The sequence below is a fragment of the Hordeum vulgare genome, chromosome 2H (genome assembly GCF_904849725.1).
Source record: "Hordeum vulgare subsp. vulgare chromosome 2H, MorexV3_pseudomolecules_assembly, whole genome shotgun sequence".
NCBI lineage: Eukaryota > Viridiplantae > Streptophyta > Magnoliopsida > Poales > Poaceae > Hordeum > Hordeum vulgare.
In genome coordinates, this window is record NC_058519.1 from 610345692 (window position 1) to 610359889 (window position 14198).

The 14198-nt window shown below is 45.0% G+C and overlaps 1 protein-coding gene across 1 annotated transcript; it reads right to left on the minus strand.

Moving 5' to 3' along the window:
- Nucleotides 1-331: 331 nt before the first annotated feature.
- Nucleotides 332-2679, minus strand: LOC123427779 (high mobility group B protein 6-like). Its single transcript, XM_045111895.1, has 6 exons — nt 2097-2679; nt 1835-1987; nt 1357-1749; nt 1143-1274; nt 934-1038; nt 332-847 (listed from the first exon to the last, which is right to left on the minus strand). The coding sequence occupies exons 1-6, from the start codon at nt 2631-2633 to the stop codon at nt 551-553; spliced, it is 1617 nt and encodes a 538-aa protein (XP_044967830.1). The 5' UTR covers nt 2634-2679; the 3' UTR covers nt 332-550.
- Nucleotides 2680-14198: the final 11519 nt, after the last annotated feature.

Below are 14198 nucleotides of genomic sequence, written 5' to 3' on the forward strand. Positions count from 1 at the left end.
TGAGGTAAATCTTATGCCTCCATTTATAAGAAAAAGGATTTAGTTTTATTGGCAAAGCTAATTCAAAGTAACTGTTTGTTTCATCTTTACTGACAAGCTGAATCTGGTCTCTGATGCTCAAACAAATGAGAATACGGTGTGTTACACCTTTCATTTTCTTTTCCCAAAGAAACAGTTCGACCTAGGGGCACCCCTGCAAAAAAAATGATACGGATGTTTGATGGTAAAGGAAAGAGTTGGGAGCACGGTCGGAGCACCACGATGAAGCAGGCAAGCCTCTTCCGCCCCAAGGTAGGCTGGTACCAAAGTAGGGGGAGCAAAAGCTCGCTGCTCACGAGTTCAAGCTTCCTTTTGTTTTTATACCAGCGAAATTGTCTGAGATTTCTCAAGTATTTTGAATTATGAAGCTTGCCGAAGCAACCATGCATGGCATACGACTAGAAAACAACTTCATGACCAGAACGCTAAATCTACCACTAAGGATTCAGAGACGGGAATCCTTGAGTTCATAGTTCAACCGAGAGTAACAGCTGAACCTAGGGACACCACCCTAAGCAATAGTCGAGGATGAGGAGGTGTGAGCTTTGGTGTACTCGTCCATCTCCATCTTGTACGCGGCCATCCCTTGGGCCGCTTTCTGGCTCCACACCTTCTTCTCCGCGGAGCTCAGGTCCTTCCACTTCACCGAGATTAGCGCGCTAAGCGTCGAGTTGTTCACCCCGGGCCGCTCCTCCGCCAGCTGCTTCCTCGCCTCCTTGCTGAAGAGCAGGAAGGAAGAGGCCGGCTTCTTGGGCCTGTTCGGGTCGGCGTTCTGCTGCTTCTTCTTCTGACGCTTCTCTTTGGTTTTCTGGTTAAAAGGAAAAGCAACACATGAAGCAAGGTTGATTCCTTCCCTAGCTTGAGGATTTCATGTGGGACTTGGGGGGTATATACCTTGATGATGTTGTCTGCCTTCTCCTTCTTCCTGAGAAGCTGCAGAGCCTCCTGCTTGAGGATCTTCTTCTGCTCCTCTTCTTCCTTCTCTAAGCTCGCATTTTCCTGCAAAGTACACCCCATTAGATACCTTCATTTCTCTTATTAGAGCACTTAATATACAGAGTAATATTGATAGCAAGTACTGCGCAACAAAACAATTTCCCTACCCCAAGCTTCTTCTGATTGTACACCTCCATTTGCTTCTGGTATGCCTCCTTCTGCTTCCTCGCAGCCTCCTCGTAAGGAGCCTTCTGAGCCTCCGTCATGCCCTTCCACTCTTCCCCTGTGATCTTACCAATCTGCGAGAGCACCGAAATCATTTTATCAGATGAACGGACAAACTGAAACCAGACAAATACAGCTCAACAGCCGGACCATTACCTCGGGCACAGTCTTCTTCTCGGCCACCAGAGCGCCACGCCTCTCCTGCGAGTAGAGGAAGTAGGCCGACATGGGCTGCTTCGGCTTGGAGGGATCCTTCGCCTTCTTCATCTTGTTCTTTGCCTTCTTGCTGTTGCCGTCTCCCTCGGCTTCCTGCCTGAACTTGAGGTACTGACCCAGCAGCTCTTTCGCCGTCCAGCGCATCTGCTCTTCGTCGAGCAGCTTCATCGCCTCGGCCTCGCGCTTCTCCTGGCCGACCACCTGCAGGTAGGCCTCCTTCTCCTGCCGGTACCTCTCCTCGTACGGCTGCTTCTCCTCGTTGCTGAGGGTCTTCCATTTGGCGCCCAGCGCGTTCGTGACCTCCTTGAAGTCTGTGTCGGGGCTCTTCTTGATCTGAAAAGACCGTGGGCATTTCATCAAACACCTGACAGGCAAGGAAACAGAGAGAACATTTGATGGTTGGTTCCAAGGTTTGCACCTCCGCCCACTGGTCTTTGCACCACAGAATGTACGCCGGTGCCGGCTTCTTCCTCTCATTGCCAGCCTTGCCTTTCCCCTTCTTCTTCTTCTTGCCTTTGTCACCTCCTTCCTCATGGTCCTTGCCGAGAAGAGACTGGGCGAGAGGAAAGTTCTGCAGTTCAATTCAGATCAGATCAGACTAATTCGATCCAAACTAATCACACAGAATGCAATCTACCAGGAACAAAAACAAATCGAAGCGGTTCGTTGCACGTTCATACCATGGTGGGCTCGAACACCTTGACGCGCTGCATCTTCTTGAGCTCGGCCTGGAGGCGCTCCTGCTGCTTGCCCTTGGTCTCGAGCTCCTCCTCCTTCTTCCGGATGACCTCGTCGCGCTCCCGCACCATCTCCTCCGCCTTCTCCTTCTCCAGCCGCAGCCTCTCCAGCATCCCCTGCAGCTCCGTCAGCTCGTCGGACATCGACGGCGCCGCGTCCTTGGCCTTGCCGCCCTTGGACGACGCCCTCTTCACCTTCCGTGTTGAGGCGGGTGCCGTGGCGACATCTGCCTTCCCAAGGGAGACGGCGGCCGGGTCGACCAGGGCGGGAGGCGTTCCCTTCCTCTCGTCGGCTATCGGGGACACCTCCGCCTTGCGCATCTTGGGCGACGTTCTCTTGGCCTTGTGCGGCTGCGGGGGGAGGGCAGCAGCGAGGTCGGCCCCTCCGGCGGAGATGTTGGCGTCGTTGTCGGGCACCGGCGCGAGGGCCTTGCGGCTCCGGCCGCTCCTCCTGCTCTCGGTCGCCGCCACGGTCGCCATGGGATCGGTCCGAGGAGAGAGATGTGGATGCGTGGGGTGATGGGGATGGATTGGCTGGTGATATCCGTGTGGCTTTATAAGGGGCTTAAGGGGTTAACGGTCACAACATTTTGAATTTTGAATTCTGCGTTAACGGTGACGTGTGCGGCTCAGCGGTGACGGAGAGACGCCGCTTCGAAGCTACCGTACTCCGTCGAGATAATTCCCTATTTGGTTCATTCTTAAAGTTTGCTTCCATATTTTTTCTAAAAGAAAATATTTTCTTTATTTGACCTCCAATGTAAAATGTATTCATTATATGACACTTCCGTCTATTTTAACCACTAACGGTGTCAAATGATATATGAAAAGATAATTCTACCTCTAATGTTGTACTACATGGCTAAAAAAAGATTGTTGGTTTCTTCAGCATGACAGACTGACACACAACCTTACCAAATCATGTGACTTTACCTGCTCGCAACTGCATGGCATGGAGATGACAAATACTATTGTACCAATACTTCAAATATAAACACGGTATGCGAACTTTAACACAACCAGCATACTGTTTTCTGCTGCATATTGTATGTAATAGATACGTACGTGCTGTCAAAATCTATTGAGTGCACGAGGTGGTGCTGCTCCTAGCTAGCTCGTTGACGTATGCCAATGCAAGTACATATGCATCAGCGGCAGCTTGTTGGAGTTAACCACAATTAGCTTGATTTAGTAGTTCAGTTCAGCCGGTTCAGTGGAACAAATGAACGATCTTTTTTCCAGCCTTGTACAGCATCAGGGGTATAATGGTATTTTCACGTTGCATTTAACACGTGGTCAAACTAGACAAAAATGTCATATAAGAAATAAATTTTACATTGGCGGTCAAATAAGGATGAAAAAGCTTTTTTGGCCAAATAGGAAAGCAAACTTTAAGAAATGGTCAAATAAGGAATTCTTTCACTCCATCCACCGTTGAATTCCAAATATCAGAACCATTGTCGTAAAAGATGTCAATTGCACAGGAATCCAAACATTTATTCGATGGTTCTTACTTCTTCTCACGGAAAGCTTTCATGGCTTACTTTATTACATACGAAAAACAATTAGAGCAATTTCAACCGGCCGACCCGAAGGAACGGCATTTTTGTCGTTTTTGTTTGTTTGGGTCAGTCGCCCGCTCGGCCTTCATCTGATTTATAATTTGGGTCGGCAATGCGTCTAATGCGTCGACCTAAATTTGGCTGCGTGGCCGGCCTGCCGTTGTTTTTGAACAAATATGCACACATTTTTTCATAGTTTCAACCGAACCAAAATAGGAAGCATGGTTTCACAACCAAATAAATTTAGATAGTTTTACAAGCCGAATAAAAATCAAATTTGTCTCAAATACATGTGAAAAAAATACATCTATTGGTTGTCAACATGAGCCCACATATGCTCAACTAAATTATTTTGTAGTTGTATGTGAGTTTTCCAATCACGCATTTCATGATGAAATTGGATGAACTGTTCAAATGTTGCCGCTTCTTCATGTTGAGGCATAACATTGTCATCGTGAAATTGAAATCACTGATCGTAGAGACGTTCCGGACGCTCATCTTTTACGATCATATTTTGCATGATCACACAAGTAATCAACATCTCCCATAATTTCTTCATGCTCCAAGTCCTAGCAGGATACCGAACGATGCTTCATAGAGATTTCAAAACACCAAAGACACGATCTGCGTCTTTCCTAGCACTCTCTTGTTCTTGGGTAAATTTTTTCCTCTTTTCTCACACAGGGTTGTGGATTGTCTTCACAATAGTGGTCCATTGGGGACAGATACCGTCACCTAAATAGTATCCTTTGCCGTAGTTGTGGCCGTTGATGGTAACATTCACTGGCTGGTTGTTTCATTCAGCAAGCCTTGCAAGCACAAACGACAGTTGAAACACGTTGATATCATTGTGTGATCCTGCCATGTCGAAGAAAGAGTGCCAGATCCAGAGATCTTGAGAGGCCACGACCTCAAGTATGAAAGTGCAAACCCTAACATGACCCTTATACTACCCTTGCCAAGCATAAGGACAGTTCTTCCACTCCCAGTTCATGCAGTCTATGCTGCCAAGCAACCCTGGGAAGCCCGTGCTAGCATTCGCCGCCAACAAGCACGCTATATCTTGAGCATTAGGCTCCGTCAAGCACTCAGGGACAAACGCTGCAATTACAGGCTTGCAGAACCTCTATAGTGACTCTAGACACGTAGTCTCGCTCATACGGACGTATTCATCAATAAGATCATTGGGCACTCCGTATGCAAGCATCCGGATAGCTGCAGTGCATTTCTGATAAGATGGGAAGCCAATCTTTCCAAGGGAATCATCTTTGCACTCGAAATAATCATCGTATCCGACACCCCTTCTCGAATACAGTTAAAAACATGCCTAGCCATAGGAAAACATTGTCGGAATATGTTATGTTTAATTAGTGAGTTGGCTGCGTCGAAGTAGTCCTTCTAAAGGAAGAAATTACCGCTCTCTCGATTTCGATTCAACACCGGAATATGCCACAGGATGGAGCCACGAAACAACCGGTGCTGGCTATTGAGGTGGTGATGGACCAACGCGACAACCAAGATCACCTCCGCATCTTCACACGAGGAATCGTCGGAGTCACAAAGGATATTATGAAAAAAGAAATCGTCGAACTCGTCGTCGGAGTTCATTTTGTACCTTGGCAAATTGTCGAACAGCTTGCAGGCGTCGACGAATGAGCCAGCCAGCGAAGGGAGGCACGCCACCCCTTGGGCCAGGTGGCTGGCGTGGAGGCGTCCGACCAGCTTGCCAGCGTCAGGATGAAGGAGCTCGCGGGAGCGGCGAGGCGGCTCCCTGCTCGCGGTGGTGATAACCCACAAGTATAGGGGATCGCAACAGTTTTCGAGGGTAGAGTATGCAACCCAAATTTATTGATTCGACTCAAGGGGAAGCGAAAGAATATTCTCAAGTATTAGCAGATGAGTTGTCAATTGAACAACACCTGAAAGATTTAGTGTCTGCAGCAAAGTAACAACAGTAGCGACAGAGTAACAGCAGCAGCAGTGACAGAAGTACCGGCAAAGTAACATAGCAAGGACCAGTAGTAAAAGATTCGTAGGCATTGGATTGGTGGTGGATGATTATGCCGGATGTGATTCATCATGTAACAGCTATAACACAGAGAGATAAGTAACCAGCTCCCGTTCGTCAATCTAATGTAGGAATGTATTCCGTATGTAGTCATACGTGTTTAGGGAAAAGAACTTGCATGGCATCTATAGTCCATCCCTCCCGTGGCAGCGGGGTCCTAATGGAAACTACAGGATATTAAGGTTCTCCTTTTAATAAAGAACCGGACCAACGCATTAACACTTGGTGAATACATGAACTCCTCATACTATGGTCATCTCCGGGAGTGGTTCCGGCTATTGTCACTCCGGGGTTGCCAGGTCATAACACATAGTAGGTGACTACAACTTGCAAGATAGGATCTAAAACACACATATATTGGCGACAACATAATAGGTTCTGATATGAAATCATGGCACTCGGGCCCTAGTGACAAGCATTAAGCATGGCAAAGTAGTGGCAACATCAATCTCAGAACATAATGGATACTAGGGATCAATCCCCATCAAAACTAACTCGATTACATGATAGATATCATCCAACCCATCACCGTCCAGCAAGCCTACGATGAGATTACTCACGAACAGTGAAGAGCATCATGGAATTGGCGATGGAGGAAAGTTGATGATGATGATGGCAACGATTTCCCCACTCTGGAGCCCAGAACGGACTCCAGATCTGCCCTCCACATGAAGAGCAGGAGGTGGCGGCGCCTACGTATCATAAAACGCGATGAATCCTTCTCTCTGATGTTTTTCCGGGCGAAACGAAATATATAGAGCTAAGATTGGAGACGGTGGAGCCTCGTGGGCCCCACAAACCCTCATGGCGCGGCCAGGGGGGTGGCCGCGCCCCCTGGGCTTGTGGCCCACTGGCTCACCTCTTCCGGTGGATCTTTGCGCAGGTATTTTTCATTAATTCTAGAAAAATTCTCCATAAATTTTCAGGTCATTCCGAGAACTTTTATTTCTGCAGAAAAACAACACCATGACAATTCTGATGAAAACAGCGTTAGTCTGGGTTAGTTCCATTCAAATCATGCAAATTAGAGTCCAAAACAAGGGCAAAAGAGTTCGGAAAAGTAGATACGACAGAGACGTATCAACTCCCCCAAGCTTAAAGCCTTGCTTGTCCTCAAGCAATTCAGTTGACAAACTGAAAGAGACAAAAGAAAAACTTTGACGAACTCTGTTTGATCTTGTTGTTGCAACTATGTCTAACTCATAACCAGAATTTCAGCAAGATCACAAGCAACCCACATAAGCAAATGACATCTAGGTCTCACGGTAAACTCAAATCAATGGCATAATCAGCTAGCGAGCAAATAATAATAAGCCTCAAATGTCAACACTTCAATCAAAACAACATGAAGCAGTACGAATAGATGGTATCTCGCTAGCTCTTTCTGAGACCGCAAAACATAAATGCAGAGCACCTTCAAAAACGAAGGGCTGACTAAACATTGTAATTCATGGCAAAGAAGATCCAGTCACAGTCATACTCAACACAGTTAAAAACAAAGCATAAAAATGACAGAGGTGCTCTCTAATTGGTGCTTTTATAAGAGGAGGATGTCTCAACATGAACATAAATAGACAGGCCCTTCGCAGAGGGAAGCATTGATTTGCAGAGGTGCCAGAGCTCAAGCTTTGAAAACATAGATAATAATTTTGGGTAACACGCTCTCATTGTCAACGCAATGACTAAGAGTTCTCAACATCTTCCACGCTACACATGCTATAGGCGGTTCCCAAACGGAAAAGTAAAGTTTTGACTCCCCCACCACCAATCAATAACACTCCACGGCTAGCCGAATCCTCGGGTACCATCCATACCAACATCAATCCTGGGGGAGTTTTGTTTGCAATTATCTTTTCGATTTGAGCATGGAACTGGGAGTTCCAATTCCCGGCCCCTTTCTCGTTAATGATTGTGAATAAACACATATTGAGGATAACACGCCTAGCATGGAAGATACTGATAGCCCCGTGTCACCACGTGAGCGGTTCGGGCATGCAAAACAGATTATTTCTTGAAAGTTTAGAGAGTGGCACATGTAAATTTACTTGGAACGACACGTAGATACCGCACATAGGTAGGTATGGTGGACTCATATGGAACAACTTTGGGTTTATGGGAGTGGATGCACAAGCAGTATTCCCGCTTAGTATAAGTGAAGGTTAGCAAAAGACTGGGAAGCGACCAACTAGAGAGCGACAACAGTCATCAAAACGCAATGAGATTAACTAACATTGAATGCAAGCATGAGTAGGACATAAATCACCATGAACATGAATATCATAGAGGCTATGTTGATTTTGTTTCAACTACATGCGTGAACATGGGCCAAGTCAAGCCACTTGAATCATTCAAAGGAGGATACCATCCTATCATACTACAACACAGTCATCTCAACATTCATGTGGGCATCCAAGACAAACCATTATAAGCTCCTAGCTAAGTAAGCATGGAATAAGCAACTATGATCTCTAAGTTGTCATTGCAAACATGTTTCTCTCACAACAAAGCTGAATCAGGCACGATGAGCTAGTCATATTTACAAAAACAATATAGATCGAGTTCATACCAGCTTTTCCAGGCTCAGTCTCTTCATCATATATCGTCATTATTGCCTTTCACTTGCACGACCTAACGATGTGAACAATAATAAGCGTGCTCGTGCATTGGACTAAAGCTGGAATCTTCAAGCAAACACAAAGGAGAAGACAAAGTAGTATGGCTCTTTGACAGCTAAATAGGTATGCATGCGAGAGCCACTAAACATTGTAACCAATATCTTCTACGTTGACCCAAAGAAAAAGAAAACTATTTACATGGTAAAGCTCCCAACAAGCAAAAGAAGAAAAAGAAAATCTTTTTGGGTTTTCTCAAACTAGACAGACACACGAAAAGAAAACGAGAAAAAGAAAATAAACTAGCATGGATGATAGAGTGGCAAAGTGTGAACACCGGCTAACAAAGTGAAAGCATAAGCAAGAATGTAAAGTCGGTGAGAACACGTACTCCCCCAAGCTTAGGGTTTTGGCCTAAGTTGGTCTACTCCCAAGGAGGGAAATAACCAGCTCCGGGGTACTCCGGAGTGGACTGAGGATGCCACTGCTGTGTGAGCTCCTCTGGCTCCCACTGATAAACCGGCGTCTGGTACTCGACTGGTGGCTCGGGCACGGGCACCTATGGTTGGGCTAAGCCTCAATATGCGTAGATGTCCGAGGGAATAATAATGTACCTGCCTACATGAAGATTGAACAAAGAAGGATCAGACAAAGTAATAGTCTCACGAGTACCCTGACTGAATACCAGGTTATAAATCATCATTCTATTTATATCTCTATCAAGAAAGTCATGGCGAACGATGCTATCGTAATCTAGATATCTCTCGAGAAGAAGAACCTCTTCTTCCTCCTCCAGTCTAATGGGTATCTCAAAGTGTCTGGCAAGACATGTAGCATAGATACCCCCATAGACAACACCTTTAGAACGGTTCAGGTTCAACCGTTGAGCTACTATAGCTCCCAAGCTATAAGTTTTATCGTTATAAAGGGCTTCGTGCAAGACCGCAAGATCTGGGGAACTAAGTGACCCAGCTTTCCCACGGCCAATCAAACATTTTCCCACAAATAATGAGAAGTACCGAAGCATGGGAAAATGAATGCTAGCAGCTCTAGCGCAAGACACTCCTCTCTCCTCTCCTACAACAATTGTATCGATGAAAGCTTCCAAGTACCATGGACGAGGTTCATGAATATCCCCAACGTAAGGTAATTTGCAAAAATTGCAAAAATCTTGGAGTGACATGCGCTGGGGATATCATAAAGTTTGAACTCAACCATAGGAGGATTCTTCCTTGGATAGAAGTTAAAGCTTTGTATGAAGATATTAGTGAGGAGGAGGCATTGCGGACACTTATCTTCAACGAAGGCGGTAAGGCCTGCGTTTTCCACCAAGTGATAAAAGTCCTCATAAATTCCAGCGGCGCGTAAGAACACGTCGCTTGGCCACTCGCACACTCGAACTTCTGTGACTCGAAGGACCAGATACTTGGGATTCTTCTCACTTCCATCATCCTTGGGTTCACGCCTTGAAGAGCCTCTTAAGAACCTCCTCATCTTTTCCCTTTTCTATCTCTGAAAATTTCTGAAATTTTTAGTGATTCTAAGGAAAAGTGAATAAGGCCCAATGAAACTCGTAGAAACTACTCCAACCAGTGCCTAGAAGCCATATTACGCATCAGAACTACTTGGGACCATCTAAAATCAGCATGCAAAGCTCAAGAACATGGTCACCAAGGCAGCAAAAATACGCGGAGTATAAGGCACTAGAGCAAAAACTAATTGGACCAATGGAGGAGTCACTTACCAAGGAGTAATTTCCCCAAAACAGTTCGGAGAATGATGATTTGAGCAAAGAGATCGAAAATCCCAGCAAGAGGAGCAAGAACACGGGTTTGAGCTGCGAAACGATTTTTTCTGGAGGTAGGAGAACCAGATGAGAGCAAGAATGAGTGGAGGGGGTGCCTGTGGGCCCCACAAGCCTGGGTGGCGCGGCTAGGGGGTGCCCGCGCCATCAGGGCTTGTGGCCCACTGGTGCAGCCCCCAGACAAGCTCTTTGTCTCAGAATTTTTAAAAAATTCCATAAAAAATCATACTTGATTTTCAGGACGTTCGGGGAACTTTTATTTTTGGGGTACTTTTCAACCGGACGCTAAAACAGAAAACAGGGAAAACTAAACTACATCTATCATTTTTCTTCTAAGCAACCTAAGGTGAAAGCTTGGAAGAGAGGTTTGTGACTCCTCGATTCATCCATCTCATGGTCATCGAAAGAAAATCCGTCAATGAGGTTGATCAAGTCTCTTCGACAAACCTTTTCGAATCGCAAAAGAGAACGGAGAATTTCCGAATAGTCACTAGGTCACCTCAATGGGGATGTGTATTTCCCCAACAAGCAAATCATACTTCATCTTAACACGAGGTATAGGCCATTCAAAGCTCCCAATAAGAATCGATGAAGTTTTTTCGATAGCATTGATGCACTGTACTCGATATTGTTTCTTCGGTAAGTGCACCGTATGCTCATTACCGTTGACATGTAAAGTGACATTGCCTTTGTTGCAATATATAACAGCCCTTGTAGTGTTTAAAAAGGGTCTTCCGAGGAAGACCGCGATGGCATCGTCCTCGGGAATATCCAAGATAACAAAGTCTGTTAAGATAGTGACGTTAGCAACCACAACAGGCACATCCTCGCAAATGCCGATAGGGAAAGCAGTTGATTTGTCGGCCATTTGCAGAGAGATTTTAGTGGGTGTCAACTTATCTAGCTCAAGTCAACGATAAAGAGAGAGAGAGGCATAACACTAACACCGGCTCCAAGGTCGCATAAAGCAGTTCTCATGTAGTTACCTTTAATGGAGCAAGGTTTAGTGGGCACACCGGGATCACCTAGTTTCTTAGGAGTTCCACCCTTGAAGGTATAATTAGCCAGCATGGTGGAAATCTCAACCTCAGGTACCGTCCTCTTATTAGTCACAATATCTTTCATGTACTTAGCATACAGAGACATTTTGAGCATATCTGTCAAACGCATTTGCAGAAAGCAGGTCTGATCATTTCAACGAAGCGCTCAAAATCCTCATCATCCTTTTTCTTGGATGGTTTGGGAGGAAAGGGCATGGGTTTCTGAACCCATTGTTCCCTTTCTTTACCATGCTTCCTAGCAGCGAAGTCGTTCTTATCGTATCTTCTATTCTTAGGCCGTGGGTTATCAAGATCAACAGGTTCAATCTCCACATCCTTATCATTGCTAGGTTGAGCATCAACATGAACATCACTATTGATATCGTCATTAGCCTCATGTTCATCATCAGATTGTGTTTCAGCATCAGAGACAGAGGCATCATTTGGACTCTCAGGGGTAGCAGCAACAGGGTTGCTAGCGTGCAGGTTCCTATCATCTTTCTTCTTCTTTCTAGGATGACTAGGTGCATTAGTACTAACTCCTTCAGAATCTTGTCCAATTCTCTTCGGATGACCCTTAGGATACAAAGGTTCTTGGGTCATTCTACCGCCTCTAGTGACGACTCTGACAGAATTGTCATTCAACTCATTGAGCAAGTCATTCTGAGATTTAAGTACTTGTTCTACTTGAGTAGTAACCATAGAGGCATGTTTACTCAGAAGCTTAAGATCATTGGCATTTTTGTCCACACAAGCACTTAAATGACTAAGCATACGAGCACTCTGTTCCAATGGTCTGCTAACATAATCAATGAAACTCTGTTGTTTGGCAACAAAGTTATCAAATTCATCCAAGCATAAGCTAGCAGGTTTATCAAAAGGAATATCACTCTGATCAAACCTACACAGAGAATTTACTTCTACTACTTGTATCGGGTTATCGAGACCATGGATCTCTTCGATAGGTGGTAGATTTTTGACATCTTCAGATTTAATGCCTTTCTCTCGCATAGATTTCTTGGCTTCTTGCATATCTTCAGGACTGAGGAATAGAATACCTCTTTTCTTTGGAGTTGGCTTAGGAGGTGGTTCGAGAATAGTCCAAGCGTTCTCTTTGCACAAGATGTTATTCAGTAGGATCTCAGCTTGTTCTTCGGTTTGTTCCCTAAAAACACAACCGACACAACTATCTAGGTGGTCTCTAGAAGCATTGGTAAGTCCATTATAGAAGATATCAAGTATTTCATTCTTCTCAAGAGGGTGATCACGCAAAGCATTTTGTAGCTGGATGAGCCTCCCCCAAGCTTGTGGGAGACTCTCTTCTTCAGCTTGAGCAAAGTTGTGTATTTCCTGCAAGGCAGCTTGCTTCTTATGGGCAGGGAAATATTTTTCAGAGAAGTAGTAGACCATATCTTGGGGGCTACGCACACAACCAGGAGCAAGAGAGGTGAACCAAGTCTTAGCATCATCCTTTAGCGAGAAAGGAAACAACTTGAGGATGTAGTAGTGGCGGATCATTTCCTCACTAGTGAATAGGGTGGCTATATCATGGAGTTTGGTAAGATGGGCTACAATCGTTTCAGACTAATAATCGTGAAAAGGATCAGATTCGACCAAAGTGATTAACTCAGGTCGACAGAGAATTCATAATCCTTATCGGTCACGAAGATAAGCAAAGTAGCAAACTTCGGGTCGTATTTCATCCTAGCGTTCAACGATTTTTATTTCCACTTGGGCAGTAATTTCTCAACATCATATCTATCCTTACACGCAAGAAAATCCTCGGCTATCGCTCCCTCCATAACATAGCGCTCAGGCATAACAGGCATATCAGGCAATATGGCAGGTTCTACTTCAATAATATCAGCAGTTTCAGATGTATCATCACATCTAGCAGCAACTCTAGCAATTTGTGCATCAAGGAATGCACCTAGTGGCAAAGAAGTATCAGGCATAGCATCATCAGGCAAAGCAGTATCAAGCATAGCATCATCAGGCAAAGCAGTATCAAGCATAGCATCATCATAAGCATCATGGGCAGCAGAAGTAGCATCATCAAGCACATGCGACATATCAAGATTTCTAGCAGGAGGTGATGTCGAAACTTACTCATCACTGAAGGTGAATCAAGTGCAGAGCTAGATTGCAGTTCCTTACCTGTCCTCATAGTTGAGGGCAAGATTTCAGTTCTTGGATCTCTCAGATTCTACATAGCGACCAACACACGTCAATCCCAAGTGACTCATAGAATATAATTATGCTTCCCTAGCAACGGCGCCAGAAAATTGTCTTGATAACCCACAAGTATAGGGGATCGCAATAGTTTTCGAGGGTAGAGTATTCAACCCAAATTTATTGATTCGACACAAGGGGAAGCGAAAGAATATTCTCAAGTATTAGCAGTTGAGTTGTCAATTTAACCACACCTGAAAGATTTAGTGTCTGCAGCAAAGTAACAACAGTAGCAATAGAGTAACAACAGCAGTAGTGACAACGGTAGCGGCAAAGTAACGTAGCAAGGACCAGTAGTAAAAGACTCGTAGGAATTGGATCGGTGATGGATGATTATGCCGGATGTGATTCATCATGTAACAGCTATAACACGGAGACATAAGTAACTAGCTCCCATACGTCAATCTAATGTATGCATGTATTCCGTATGTAGTCATACATGCTTAGGGAAAAGAACTTGCATGACATCTATTGTCCATCCCTCCCGTGGCAGCGGGGTCCTAATGGAAACTACGGTATATTAAGGTTCTCCTTTTAATAAAGAACCAGACCAACACATTAACACTTGGTGAATACATGAACTCCTCATACTATTGTCATCTCCGGGAGTGGTTCCGGCTATTGTCACTCCGGGGTTGCCGGGTCATAACACATAGTAGGTGACTACAACTTGCAAGATAGGATCTAAAACACACATATATTGGCGACAACATAATAGGTTCCGATC

What these genes read in the sequence shown, in the direction of transcription:
- LOC123427779 (XM_045111895.1), bottom strand. Translation starts at nt 2,633, where the DNA reads ATGGCGACCGTGGCGGCGACCGAGAGCAGGAGGAGCGGCCGGAGCCGC. An exon ending in GCAAAGACCAGTGGGCGGAG is followed by an intron (nt 1,750 to 1,834) that starts GTGCAAACCTTG and finishes CGGTCTTTTCAG; the next exon opens with ATCAAGAAGAGCCCCGACAC. An exon ending in AGGCAGACAACATCATCAAG is followed by an intron (nt 848 to 933) that starts GTATATACCCCC and finishes CCTTTTAACCAG; the next exon opens with AAAACCAAAGAGAAGCGTCA.